General features: G+C 35.9%; 1 protein-coding gene across 2 annotated transcripts in view; it reads left to right on the top strand.

The window, feature by feature from the left end:
• The window catches only part of DENND4C (DENN domain containing 4C), a 130,211-nt gene that overhangs the window by 98,808 nt on the left and 16,602 nt on the right, over positions 1 to 14,801 (top strand). For both annotated transcript variants that reach the window (XM_033439721.2, XM_033439719.2), the window contains 4 exons: positions 5,860 to 6,037; positions 6,761 to 6,870; positions 7,175 to 7,350; positions 14,375 to 14,557. In XM_033439721.2, coding sequence (XP_033295612.1) covers positions 5,860 to 6,037; positions 6,761 to 6,870; positions 7,175 to 7,350; positions 14,375 to 14,557 — 647 coding nt within the window. The remainder of the gene's footprint in view (positions 1 to 5,859; positions 6,038 to 6,760; positions 6,871 to 7,174; positions 7,351 to 14,374; positions 14,558 to 14,801) is intronic.

Genomic DNA, 14,801 nt, shown 5'->3' with positions numbered 1-14,801 from the left:
GAGATATTGGGTATAATTTCCTGTGCTAGAAAGTAAATTCCTGCTGCTTATCTATTTTATGTATAGTAGTTTGTATCTGTTAAACCCATACCCCTAATTTGTCCATCTCCCCTTCTTCTTTGGTAACCATAAGTTTGTTTTCTATTTCTTTGAGTCTGTTTCTGTTTTGTATATACATTCATTTGTATGACTTTTTAGATTCCACATATGAATGGTATCATACAGTATTTATCTTTCTCTGTCTGACTTACTTCACTAAGCATTAATATTCTCTAGCTCTCTCCATGTTGCTACAGATGGCAATATTTCATTCTTTTTAACGGCTGAGTAATATTCCAGTGTGTGTGTATGTGTGTATCACATCTTCATGATCCAGTCGTCTGTTGATGGGCACTTGGGTTGCTTCCATGTCTTGGCTATTGTACATAGTGTTGCTATGAACATTGTGGTACATGTCTCTTTTTGAATTAGTGTTTCCTTTTTTTCTGGATATATACTCAGGAGTGCAATTGATGTATCTTATGGTAATTCTATTTTTAGTTTTTTAAGGAACGTCCATACTGTCTTCCATAGGGGCTGCACCAATTTACATTTCCATAAAAAATGTATGAGGACTCCCTTTTCTCCACATCCTCTCCAACATTTGTTATTTGTAGACATTTTGATATAGACATTTTGACAGGTGTGAGGTGATACCTCTTTGGGGTTTTGATTTGCAATTCTTGAATAATTAGTCATGATGAGCATCTTTTCGTGTGCCTGTTAGCCATCTGTATGTCTTCTTTGGGAAAATATCTATTCAAGTCTTCTGCCCATGTTTTGATTGGATTGCTTGGTTTTTTTAATATTAAGTTGTATCAGCTGTTTGTATATTTTGGGTAAGTTGCATCATTTGCAGATATTTTCTCTGATTCCATAGGTTGTCTTTTTGATTTGTTGATGGCTTCCTTTGCTGTGCAAAAGCTTTTAAATTTAATTAGGTCCTTGGGACTTCCCTGGTGGCCCAGTGGGTAAGACTCCCATGCTCCCAATGCAGGGGGCCCGGGTTCGATCCCTGGTCGGGGAACTAGATCCCGCATGCGTGCCACAAGTAAGAAGTCTGCATGCTGCAACTAAGAGTATATATGCTGCAACTAAAGATCCTGCACGCCTCAGCGAGGATCCCGTGTGCCGCAACTAAGACCCGACACAGCCAAAATAAATGAATAAATATTAAAAAAAATTTAAAAAAAAATTTAATTAGGTCTCATTTGTTAATTTTAGGGGACAGATCCAAAAAATACTGCTATGATTTATGTCAAAGAGTGTCCTGCCTATGTTCTCTTCTAGGAGTTTTATGGTTTCAGGTTGTATATTTAAGTCTTTAATCCTTTTTTTTTTTTTTTTTTGCGGTATGCGGGCCTCACTGTTGTGGCCTCTCCCGTTACGGAGCACAGGCTCCAGACGCGCAGGCTCAGCGGCCATGGCTTACAGGCCCAGCTGCTCCACGGCATGTGGGATCTTCCCTGACCGGGGCATGAACCTGTGTCCCCTGCATCGGCAGGCGGACTCTCAACCACTGTGCCACCAGGGAAGCCCCTTTAATCCATTTTGAGTTTATTTTTGTATATGGTATGAGGGAATTTTCTAATCCCATTGTTTTGCCTGTAGCCGTCCAGTTTTCCTAGCACCACTTGTTGAAAAAACTGTCTTTTCTCCATTGTATTTTCTTGCCTCCTTTGTCATAAATTAATTGATTGTAGGTGTGTGGGTTTATTTCTGGGCTCTCTGTTCTGTTCCATTGATCTATGTATCTGTTTTTTTGTGCCAGTACCACACTGTTTTGTTTACTGTAGCTTTGCAGTATAGTCTGAGGTCTGAGACGTTTATACCTCCTGCTTTGTTCTTTTTTTCTCAGGATTGCTCTGGTAATTTGGGGCCTTTTGTGGTTCCATATAAATTTTAGGATTATTCTATTTCTGTGAAAAATGATAGGGGATGCAATCTGTAGATTTCTTTGGGTAGTGTGGCTTTTTTTTTTGCGGTACGCGGGCCTCTCACTGTTGTGGCCTCTCCCATTGCGGAGCACAGGCTCCAGACGCACGGGCTCAGTGGCCATGGCTCACGGGCCCAGCCTCTCCGCGGCATGTGGGATCTTCCTGGACCAGGTCACGAACCCGTGTCCCCTGCATCGGCAGGTGGACTCTCAACCACTGCGCCACCAGGGAAGCCCCTGTGTGGCCATTTTAATAATAATGATTCTTCCAATCCAAGAGCATGGGAATATCTTTCCATTTCTTTTAATCATTTTCACTTTCCTTTATCAATGTTTTATAGTTTTCAGTGTATAGGTCTTTAACCTCCTTGATTAAGTTTATTCCTAGGTTTTTTTCTTCTTTTGATGCAGTTTTAAATGGGATTTTTTTTTAAATGGGATTTTAACTTTCTGATATTTCATTATTAGTGTATAGAAATGCAGCAGATTGCTGTATATTAATCTTGTATCCTTCAGCCTTGCTGAATTCATTTATTCTAAAAGTTTTTGGGTGGGGACTTTAGGGTTCTCTGTATAGAGTATCATGTCATCTGCAGTCCCTTCCAATTTGGATACCCTTTTTTCCCTTGTTTGATAACTTTGGCTAGTACTTCCAATACTATGTTAAATAGAAGGGGTGTGAGTAGGCATCCTTGTCTTGTTCCTTAATTTAACTGGAAAGCTTTCATCTTTTCACCATTATTATGTTGGCTGTGGGTTTGTCATAAATGGCCTTTATTACATTGAGATATGTTCCTTCTGTACTCACTTTGATGAGAGTTCTTATGATGAATGGATGTTGAATTTTGTCAAATACTTTTTCAGCATCTATTGAAATGATCATGTGGTTTTTGTCTTTCTTTTTGTTAGTGCCGTGTGCCACATTAATGGATTTGCATATGTTGAACCATCCTTGTGTCCCCAGAATAAGTCCAGCTTGATCATGGTGTATGATCCTTTTTATATGTTGTTTGATTTGGTTTGCTAATATTTTGATGAGGATTTTTGCATGTATATTCATCAAGAATATTGGTCTGTAATTTTCACTTTTTGTAGTATCTTTGTCTGGTTTTGGTATCAGGGTAATAGTGGCCTTGTAGAATGAGTTTGGCCTCGTAGAATGAGAATTGTTATCCTCTTTAATAATTTGGAATAGTATTAGAAGGATAGGTTTTAGCTCTTCTTTACATGTTTGGTAGAATTCCCCAGTGAAGCTGTCTGGTCCTAGGCTTTTGTTTGCAGGTAGTTTTGTTATTGGCAATTCTATTTCACTTCTAGTAATTGGTCTCTTCAAATTGTCTATTTCTTCTTGACTCGGTCTTGGCTGGCTGTATGTTTCTAGAAATTTGTCTGTTTCTTCTGTGTTGCCCAATGTGTTGGGATATAAATGTTCTTAGTATTCTCTTATGAGTTTTTGTATTTCTGTATTATTTGTTATTTCTACTCTACTCTTTTCATTTCTTATTTTGTTTATTTGGGTCCTCTCTCTTCTTCTTGGTGAGCCTGGCTAGAGGTTTGTCCATTTTGTTTATCTTTTCAAAATACTGGCTCTTAGTTTCATTGATCTTTTCTATTATTTTTTTAACCTCTATTTTATTTCCTCTCTGATCTTTATTATTTCCTTCCTTCTGCTGACTTTGGGCTTTGTTCTTCTTTTTCTAATTCTTTTAGGTGGTAGGCTAAGTTGTTTGAGATTTTCCTTGTGTCTTGAAAGAAGGCCTGTCTTACTGTGAATTTCCCTCTTAGAACTGCTTTTGCAGGATCCTATAGGTTTTATAAAGTTATGTTTTACTTTTCATTTGTCCCAAGGTGTTTTCTGATTTCTTTGATTTTAGCATTGGCCCATTGGTTTTTTAGTAGCATGTTGTTTAGTCTCCATGTGTTTGTTCTTTTCCCATTTTTCTTTCTCTAGTTGATTTCTAGTTTCATACTGTTTTGGTCAGAAAGGATGCGTGGTGTAATTTCTATCCTCTTAGATTTTTTGAGGCTTTTTTGTGACTTAGTATGTGGTCTTTCCTCGTGAATGTTCCATGTGCACTTGAAAAATGTGCATTTTACAGAATAGAATGTGTATTCTGCTGGTTTTGGATGTAATGTCCTTTAGAGATCAGTTAAGTCCAACTCGTCTATTGTGTCCTTTAGGACCTCTGTTGCCTTATTGATTTTCTGTCTGGATAATCTGTCCATTGATGTCAGTAGGGTGTTAAAGTCTCCTACTGTTATTGTATTAGTGTCAGTTTCTCCCTTTGTGTCTTTGCTTTATTTATTTAGGTGCTCCTGAATTGGGTGCATATATGTTAATGACTTTAAGATCCTCTTTTTGTATTGATCCCTTTATCATTATATAATGCCCTTCTTGTCTTTCGTTATATAGCCTTTGAAAAACTGCTAATCCTTTTAAAAATCATCATAAAGAGAATTAATCATAATATCTTTTTGTGAAAATAGGAGTAGGCAAATTTTATATTTAAAGAACTTAGAAGGTCAGTTAAGGAAAGACAAAATAAGCTAACTTCAAAAGCATCTTAACCTGGAATTATATTTAAAACAAAAAAAACAGTGTGAGCCATTTCACTTTTGAAATTTTATCTAGCAGTGTTAAATAAAAAGCTTTCTACAGAGTAATTTGGACTTGGAATATATGACTGTAAATTCCAGGTGGTTGCAGATCTTAATCTTTCTTTTCTTTTCCTTACTATCGCCCTAGTACCATTGACTGCAAAGGCAAATAGGATATACCTAATAAATATTTTCAAGTGAAGGAATGAATAAAAAGTCTGTAAAATATTCATAACTTTTATCCAGAATTTAAGAAAATATTTAGGGATATGTGTAAAAATAGCTCAAGTGAATTCAGCAGTGTAACTCACAAAATTTACAGGATTCTGAATGTTTAAGCAGTAGAGGATTTACTAAATTCTTAATAATACATCAGTAAATCAGATTAGGTTGCAGGGATTTAAATAATGTAGAAGATTTAATGATAAACTACATGAGAAGAATGGGATAAAAAGATCCTATTTTGTAAAAACGTATTATGTATGCATATTTTTGACTAGAAGGATATACATCAAGATTTTTACTGCACTCTGTGGATGTTGATATTATAAGTGTTTTAGTTCCTGTTTTGCATATCTAATTTTTAAAAATCATTTAATATGGTTTTATAACAAGGAAGACACAAGTCTTTCTCCTTTAAAGCAAAAATTAAAAAGGAAACTGCTTATTGAAATGTTTTCTATCTAAAGCATCAACAATCACTTATAGTGGTTAAGAACTACAGTGTTCAGAACTTTGTTCATGTTTTATTCCTCTAATAATGATGGTTGTTATTCAGAATAATCATATTGCCAGCTAAAATTCTCACCACAACCTTATTTTAATGTACTTATCCACATTTTTCAGATAATATAATTAAAAGTTATGGAAGTTAAGTAATTTCTGCAAGGTCACATACCTAATATGTGAAGGGGGGCCAAGAACACAATCTGGCTGACTCTTGGAAGCCCCTACTCTACTTGGACTGGGGTCTCTGATTACACTGGGCATAGTGTGCATCTAGAGTTCCTTCATTTTATAATTTTGAATATTGGAATGAACCCCACACTCCTAATATACACTAGGAGCACAGCATAATCTTAAAGCATAGGTCATTGCTTGAATGTCTTAGAGTATGGAAGAGAAATTTCAAATAACAGAAAGAGTTCATGGTTTTGAAACATATGATGATGATGATTTATTTAAGAATTATAGATGAGTTTAATTCTGAAAAGGGTAGAGTGAATATATTCTCACTGGGGAAGGTATTACTTATGTATGTGGGATTTTATTCTTTTCAATTAAAGGAGGAAACAAAGAGAGATTACAGCTTCCCAGCTGGCCTTGAAGACCATATTTTAGGAGAGAATATATCACCTAACACGAGTATCTCAGGGCTGGTCCCTAGTGAACTTACCCAGAGCAACACAAGCCTTGGCAGTAGCAGCAGCAGTGGAGATGTAGGTAAACTGCATTACTCACCAGGTAAGGGGAAGGATCGTCCTTTCTTCTAATTTATAGAAAATTAATTTTTAATTTATGCCCATACTTCTTCCTCCCTGCACCACACACACAGTAAGCCCCATTTGTTGAGAGGATCTGATATAGTCACACCATATTATCACTGTTATTTTATATGATCTACAAGTACTGTAGGCACCCACTGAGTTTATTTTTAGTTATGTACATTTATGGGTTCTATCATTAGTTCTCAAACTTTAGGGTGTCTCAGAATCACTTGGGGAATTTGTTTAAAAGTATATACAAGTATCCAAGCCCTAGGTTAAAACTTTTGAGACTTAATCTGTGGGATGGGACCTTAAGAATGTATATTTTTGACCAGCTCTCCAGGTGAATCAGATATTTACTAGAGTTGGAGGATTTCTGTGTTATATCACTGAAATTTCCTAGTTCTGTGTTATTTTTTAAAATTGTAATTTTATTCATTTTCTCCAACTTTCTATTATGAAAAATTTCAAATAAATTTCAAATATCCTAAAAAGTTGAAAGTTGAAAGAATCATATAGTGAACAATCATATGTTCTCTACCTAGATTTAGTTAACTGTTGTTAACCTTTCCTCTGTGTATGTACATAAGTACATTTTGATACTAAACCGTTTGAAGATAAATTGCAGACTTCATGATATTTCCCCCTAAGTATGCATTTCCAAAGAATAAGGACATTTATGATGTTTACTTCTCTCTAGGTGAAATTCCATTTCCAAGAGGCATAAAAGGGCAGGACTTTGAAAAGTCAGATCATGGTTCTTCTCAAAACACCAGCATGTCCAGCATCTATCAGAATTGTACAATGGAGGTAAAAGTTCTATATTCTGTCCATGATAAAGTGGCTGTAAACATATTTTTATTTCAGAATGGCATTTAACAGAATTCTGTACCTTTTTGGACAGAATAATAAAATAAGTCATTTTGTTGAATTTGCTTGATATCTTATGTAAACAAGGCAATAAACTGGTAGTTTTACCTATAAAGTAATTGAATTGTTATTCCAAGTGTGATCAACAAAATAAATACAATTCTATGTTTGTCTCAAGAGGATGGCCTATTAAGACTGATTTTCACTGTGGAGGTTCTCAGTATGTGTACTTTTCTGCTCTTAGGTTTTGATGTCAAGTTGTTCACAGTGCAGAGCTTGTGGAGCTTTAGTTTATGATGAAGAAATTATGGCTGGATGGACGGCAGATGATTCAAACTTGAATACAACCTGTCCCTTCTGTAAAAGCAACTTCTTGCCTCTTCTCAACATAGAATTTAAGGACTTGAGAGGCTCTGCAAGGTTAGTATTGTAAAAGTTCCCTTAAAGAGGTAAGCGTCCCCCAAGAGGCATGACTCCTGGAGGAAAAGTGAAATAGTCATGGTATGCTCCAGGTGTTCCTTTCCTCGCCCTCCTGCACTTTCAGTATTTGCGTAGAAAATACTAATAATGTAGGAGACCGCTTTTCCATTTTATTTAACAAATGATTATCAGTAGTAGTTAATTCTCGGAGCTAAACTTTATAAATTATATAATTATTACATAGATTATATAATTATTATAGATAATTCCGAACTCTAACGTTAGTCATTATTTTAATATTTCTGCCTCGATGACCTTGATTATGTGTTCTGGAGCCGCCCCCGCCCCACCCCCAAAAAAAAGGTGGAAGGGGTTTTAACTCTTCTCTTAACTTTGTTGCCCCTTTATGTTGGTGCTCTGTACTGTGAAATGACCGAATTCTACGCATTGGAAAGGAGAGGCTGATCTATGATCAGTCATTAAGTAATTGAGAGTTTGGTAACTGTATGCTGACTTAAAGTACTTATACTTAATATTCTATTTGCTTTATGGAACGAACTATCTTTATCTACTTTTTAAAAATTTCCAATCACAGAGGTGTCTCCTATTTTTCCTGTTAGCTTCAGTGTGGAGCTGAGTGAAAGCATACTCTAATTCCTGATGCACTGTCATCATTGGTTTGTGCAAGGGCCCTCTTTTATTATCTTCCTCCCGTCACCATTCCCACTCTTATTATTTTACCCAACAAAAACATTGATCCCGCTGTGTGTGATAAATCCTTGAATATATAACCTTATAAATAATGTTGTTTTGCATGATTATGTATTTTTAACGTACATGATTAGAATGATGCTGAAAATCTCTATTTCTTTTTATTACTCAGTTTAAAATCTGAGTTGCTATATGTACATCTAATTTATTCTTTTTCTCCTATAGGAAGTTAATACCTCATTTTACTTACTTGGATATTTCAGTTGCTTCCAGTTCTCTGTTACTGTAAACATCACTGTACTGTTGCAGTACACTGCAAAATATATGTCCCCTTCTGGACTTATGAAGTAATTTCTTTCAGAATAATATTCTTAGGAGTGAGATCATTGGGTTTTTTCCATACATGATTTCAATAAACACTGGAAGATTGCTTCCCAGATGGCTACACTCCTACTTGTAGTGCCCCAAAACTCTCATTTCTGTACATCCTTACCAGCATTTGGTATGATCACTTTTCTGATTTTGTGCTCTAATGATATAAAGTAGTATCTCATTTTTGTTTGAATATCTCTGAATATTAGTGAGTTTGGATATCTCTTCATATGCTTGTTAGTTATTCCAGCATTTTCTATGAATTGCTTGTTTATGTCCTTTGTCAATTTTTTAAAGATTTATTTTTTTAATGAGGTAACATTGGTTTATAATGTTTTATAAGTTTCATGTGTACATTTTATTTCTACTTCTATATACACTACAGCGTGCTCAACACCAATAATTTAGTTTCCATCTGTCACCATATAGTTGATGCTCTTTACCCATTCCATCCTCCCTACCCCTCCTTCACCCTCTGATAAGCACTACTCTGTTCTCATGTTTGTTTTTCTTTGGTTGGGTTTGTTCATTTATTTTGGGTTTTTGTTTTTTATATTCCAGCTATGAATGAAATCATGGTATTTGTCTTTCTTCATCTGAAGTATTTCACTTAGCGTGATACCCTCAAGGTCCATCCATGTTGTTGCAAATGGCAAATTTTCATCTTTTTTATGGCTAAGTAGTATTCCATTGTGTATATATACCACAGCTTTTTTACCCATTCATCGTTGACGGGCATCTAGGTTGTTTCCATGTCTTGGCTGTTGTAAATAATGCTGCAATGAACATAGGGGTGCATGTACCTTTTTGAATTAATGTTTTCGTACTCTTAGGATAAATACCCAGAACTGGGCTGGACCATGTGGTAGTTTCATTCCTAATTTTTTCAAGGAATCTCCATACTGTTTTCCATAGCGGCTGCACCAGTTTACATTTCCCACCAGCAGTGTATGAGGGTCCCCTTTCTCCACATCCTCACCAACACTTGTTATTTCTTGACTTTTTGATAACACCCATTCTAACAGAAATGAAGTGATATCATACTTTGGTTTTGATTTGCATTTCTTGATGATGATGTTAATGTTTTTTGTTCAGCATCTTTCATGTGCCTGTTGGCCATCTGGATGTCTTCTTTGGAAAAATGTCTGTTCAGCTCCTCTGCCCATTTTTTAATTGGGTTGTTTGTTTTTTTGATACTGAATTGTATGGGTTCTTTATATAATTTGAGTATTACCTCCTTATCAGATATATCATTTGCAAATATTTTCTCCCATTCAGTAGGTTGTTGGTTTGTTTTGCTGATGGTTTCCTTTGCTGTGCAGAAGCTTTTTAGTTTGATGCAGTTCCATTTGTTTATTTTTGCTTTGTTGCCTTTGCCTGAGGAGACATATTTAAAAAGACATTGCTAAGACTCATGTTAAAGATTATACTGTTTATATTTTCTTTTAGGAGTTTTGTGGTCTTGAAGTCTTTAATCCATTTTGAGTTGATTTTTGTGTGTGGTGTGAGATAGTGGTCTAGTTTCATATTTTTGCATGTGGCTGTCCAGTTTTCCCAACGCCATTTATTAAAGACACTATTCTTTCTCCATTGAATGTTCTTTGCTCCTTTGTTGTAAATTAATTGTCCATGTATGCCGGGGTTCATTTCTGGGCTATCAGTTCTGTTCCATTGATTTTGTTTTTTGGCTGCGTTTGGTCTTCATTGCTGCACGCAGGCTTTCTCTAATTGCTGCAAGCGGCGGCTACTCTTTGATGCAGTGCAAGGGCTTCTTATTGCAGTGGCTTCTTTTGTTGTGGAGCACAGGTTCTAACCGCGCGGGCTTCAGTAGTTGCAGCACTGGGGCTCCGTAGTTATGGCAGTTGTGGCTTGCGGGCTCTAGAGCACAGGCTCAGTAGTTGTGGTGCACAGGCTTAGTTGCTCCGTGGCATGTGGGATCTTCCCAGACCAGAGCTCAAACCCTTGTCCCCTGCATTGGCAGGCAGATTCTTAACCACTGTGCCACCAGGGAAGTCCCTGTTACATTGATTTTTATATCTGTTTTTCTGCCAAACCAGGTTGTTTTGATTACTATGGCTTTGTAATATAGTTTGAAGTCAGAGAGTGTGATATCTCTAAACGTTGTTCTTTTTTCTCAAGATTGCTTTGGCTCTTCAAGGTCTTTTGTGGTTCCAAATAAATATTATAATTTTTTGTTCCATTTATGTGAAAAATGTTCTTGGGATTTTGATAGGGATTGCCCTGAATCTGTAGATTGCTTTATGTAATATTTTTAAAATTAGGTAATTAAAAAATGTAAACATTTTAACAATGTTAATTCCTCCAATCCATGAGCACGGAATATCTTTCCATTTATTTGTGTCTACAGTGTCTTTCAACAATGTCTTATAGTTTTCAGTATAGAGGTCTTTCAACTCCTTGCTTAAATTTATTCCATTTATTTTATTCTTTTTGTGGTGATTGTAAATGGGATTGTTTTCTTAATTCCCCTTTCTCCTAGCTCATTGTTAGTATATAGAAATGCAACAGGTTTTTGTTGGTTTTGTACTTTGCAACTTCACTATATTCATTTATTACTCCTAATAGTTTTTTGGTAGATTCTTTAGGCTTTTCTCTATATAAAATCATGTCATCAGCAAACAGTGAGTTTTACTTCTTCCTCTCCAATTTGGTTGCCTTTTATTTCTCTTGGCTAATATCTGTGGCTGGGACTTATATACTAGGTTTCAGCTTCACCTTTGAGTATGATGTTAGCTGTGGGCTTGTCATATATAACCTTTATTATGTTGAGGTATGTTCCTTCTGTACCCACTTTGTGGAGAGTTTTTATCATAAATGGGTGTTGAATCTTGTCATCTGCTTTTTCTGCACCTACTGAGATGATCATATCATTTTTATCCTTCATTTTGTTAACGTATGTATCACATTGCTTGATTTGCAGATGTTGAACCATCTTTGCATCCCAGGGGCAAATCCCACTTGATCACGGTATATGATCCTTTTAATGTATTGTTGGATTTGGTTTGTTAGTATTTTGTTGAGGATTTTTGCATCTATGTACATCGGAGATGTTAGCCTGTAGTTTTTTCTTTGTGTGGTCTTTATCTGGTTTTGGTATCTGGGTGATGTTGGTCTCATAAAATGAGTTAGGAAGCGTTCCCTCCTCTTGTATTTTTTGGTATAGTTTGAAAAGGACAGGTATTAAATCTGTAAATATTTGGTAGAATTTACCTGTGAAGTTGTCTGGTCCTGGTCTTGTTTTTTAGAAGCTTTTCAATTACTGCTTCAGTCTCTGTACTAGTGATCGATCAATTTGGATTTTCTCTTCATGATTCAGTCTTGGAAAGTTGTATGATTCCAAGAATTTGTCCATTTCTTCTAGGCTGTCCAATTTGTTGGCATATAGCTGTTTTCATATTCTTATAATCCTTTGTATTCCTGTTGTACCCATTGTTATTTTTTTTCTTTTGTTGCTGATTTTATCAGAGCCTTCTCTCTTTTTTTAGTGAGTCTAGCTAAAGATTTGTCAATTTTGTCTATCTTTTCAAAGAACCAGCTCTTACTTTCACTGGTCTTTTCTTTTGTCTTTTTAGTCTCTATTTCATTTATTCCCACTCTGATCTTTATTATTTCTTTCCTTCTACTGACTTGGGGCTTTGTTCATTCTTCTCTTTATTTTATTTTCTTTTTGGCCACGCAGCACAGCTTGTGGGATCTTAGTTCCCCAAACAGGGACTGGGCCCTCGGCAGTGAGAGTGCAAGAGTCCTAACCACTGGGCCAGCAGGGAATTCCCGTCTTGAATATTCTTGATATTAATTCTCCGAAGAGAAATTATTAATTCTGATGTTATCCATTAATTTTCCACCTTACGATTTGTGCATTTGGAGTCTTGTTTTAAAAGTTATTTCCCATCTGTAGTACATGAAATTTTTTTCCTGAACGTTCTTCTGTTAGCTTTATATTTTACTTGTGATATTTAGGTTTTAAGTCCATCTAAAGTCCACCTTTGTGTATTATTGTAGAGATCCAGCTTTATTTTTCTCCATATAATGAGCCAGTTTTACATCCTTCCTTCATTGATATACAGCGTCATCTTTATCATATATCAAGTTCCTATGTATACCTCATTCTGGTTCTCTGTTCTTTCTGTCAGTACTGTATTATTTTTATTACTCCTTATTTATGATGTCTGGGTGGTAGGGTAAGTTCCCCCTTATGGAAATTTTTTTCTTATAGTTACTTATTTTTGCATATAAAATTTTAGAGTAACTTTGAGTTCCTTAAGAAAAAAAATCCAGCTGAAGTTTTCATGGGATTGAATTAGATTTATAGATTTATTTGGGGGAAATGGACATCTTCAGTATTATTCTGCTATCTGTGAGCATGGTATATATCTCCATTTTTTAGATATTCTTTTAATAGAGTTTTAAATTATTCTCCATATGTGTTTTTTGTAAAATTTAAAAAAAATTTCTTCATTTTATTTATTTTTGGCTGCATTGGGTCGTTGTTGCTACACGTGGGCTTTCTCTGGTTGTGGCGAGCGGGGGCTACTCTTCGTTGCAGTGTGCGGGCTTCTTATTGCAGTGGCTTCTCTTGTTGTGGAGCAGGGGCTCTAGGCGCGCGGGCTTCAGTAGTTGTGGCACACGGGCTCTAGAGTGCAGGCTCAGTAGTTGTGGCGCACGGGCTTAGTTGCTCCACAGCATGTGGGATCTTCCCAGACCAAGGCTCAAATCCATGTCCCCTGCATTGGCAGGCAGATTCTTAACCACTGTGCCACCAGGGAAGCCCTCTCCATAAGTTTTGTACTTTTTTTGTTAATTGTGTTTCTTAAGCTTTTGTGGTAAGTACCTTATTTTATATTCTAATTGAATATAAAGGAGCATTATTGATTTTCCCTCCTAGGATGTCATTATGGAAGATTTCCAACTGACAGCCAAGTTTAAAGATCATCTTTTTTACAGTAATACCCAAATATATAGCCCTGCATTCTACAATTAATGTTTTACTTTACTTGCTTTATGTATCCCTCTATCCATCCACCAATCCATCTTACATTTTTATTCATTTAAAATAAGATGTAGATGGGGAATTCCCTGGCTGTCCAGTGATTAGAGCTCTGCGCTTCCACTGCAGCGGGTATGGGTTCGATCCCTGGTCGGGAAACTAAAATCGCATATGCCCTGCGGTGCGGCCAAAAAAAAAAAGAAGAAGAAGATGAAGACGTTAAATCACTTTTCCCACAAAGACTTGAGCGTTCATATAATTAACTAGAGTTCAGTATTTATTCAGTTTTTTTCATTTAAGGTAAATTTGATTTGTGCAAAACAAACCCTTACCAAGATACAGAACATTACTATCACTTTAGAAAGCTCTCTTAATGTCCCTTGTAAGGTGAAACTCTCACCCCATCCCCACCCAGAAGGAGAAAGAGAGAGAAAGATGAAAATAAAATTCTGAATGAATAGAGTGGAGAGGAAATGACTAGAGACAAAAATGGAGATTCATAAGGGGGAAAGGGTATATAAACAATCATAGGTTAATACATGTTAAAATGCTGTTCCTTTTTTTTAACTAAGAAAATTAAGGAAATATTTTGCTTTCCATCTGCCTTCATAGCTTTCTTTAGAGTCTCTCAAAAACTGAAGGCATCTAATATTGAACTATAATGACCTGCTCTAGACCTTTTCATTTGAAAAGTTTGGGACAAGAGAGGAAGAGAGAATGAGAGCAGGAGTGTGAGGTGTGTGTGTGTGTGTGTGTGTGTGTGTGTGTGTGTGTGTGTGTGTGTGTGTGTTTGAAATAGGCAGTATTTCTATGGATTTGTATAACTCATTAATAACTATTTTACCATAAAGTGATTCTAAATTATGATGAAATTTAGAGGATTCTGGGATCTTTAAAGACTTTTTTGTTTTTTTTGGACTGATCCATATTTAGCTTTTTCCTGAAACCAAGTACCTCTGGTGACAGTTTACAAAGTGGAAGCATTACACTGGCAAGTGAACCTTTGGAACACAAACCCATATCCAGTTCAGCAGAACCTGACCTGATCAACTTTATGGATTTCCCAAAACATAACCAGACCATAACTGAAGAAACAAGCTCTGCAGTTGAATCAAGGTACCATGGGGTTCAGAGAAATCTTCATTAAAAATTGGGTACCCTAGTAAAAATTCCATCTTTAAATACAACCCTGGCTTACATAGGCATAAGCTCTGGCATTTTAAGAATTTAACCTTAAATGTTTACTACCATATATTGTTTAAATATCTAATGAATGGATCTGATGATAAATCATTTTTAATACTGTGTTTAATGTTTTACAGTGGTCTTTTACAAAAATGAACTTTTCAACAGTAAAAAC

This window comes from Orcinus orca, chromosome 6 (genome assembly GCF_937001465.1).
Source record: "Orcinus orca chromosome 6, mOrcOrc1.1, whole genome shotgun sequence".
NCBI lineage: Eukaryota > Metazoa > Chordata > Mammalia > Artiodactyla > Delphinidae > Orcinus > Orcinus orca.
The sequence above is the reverse complement of the archived record's forward strand: the minus strand, read 5'-3'. Positions and strand labels throughout refer to the sequence as shown.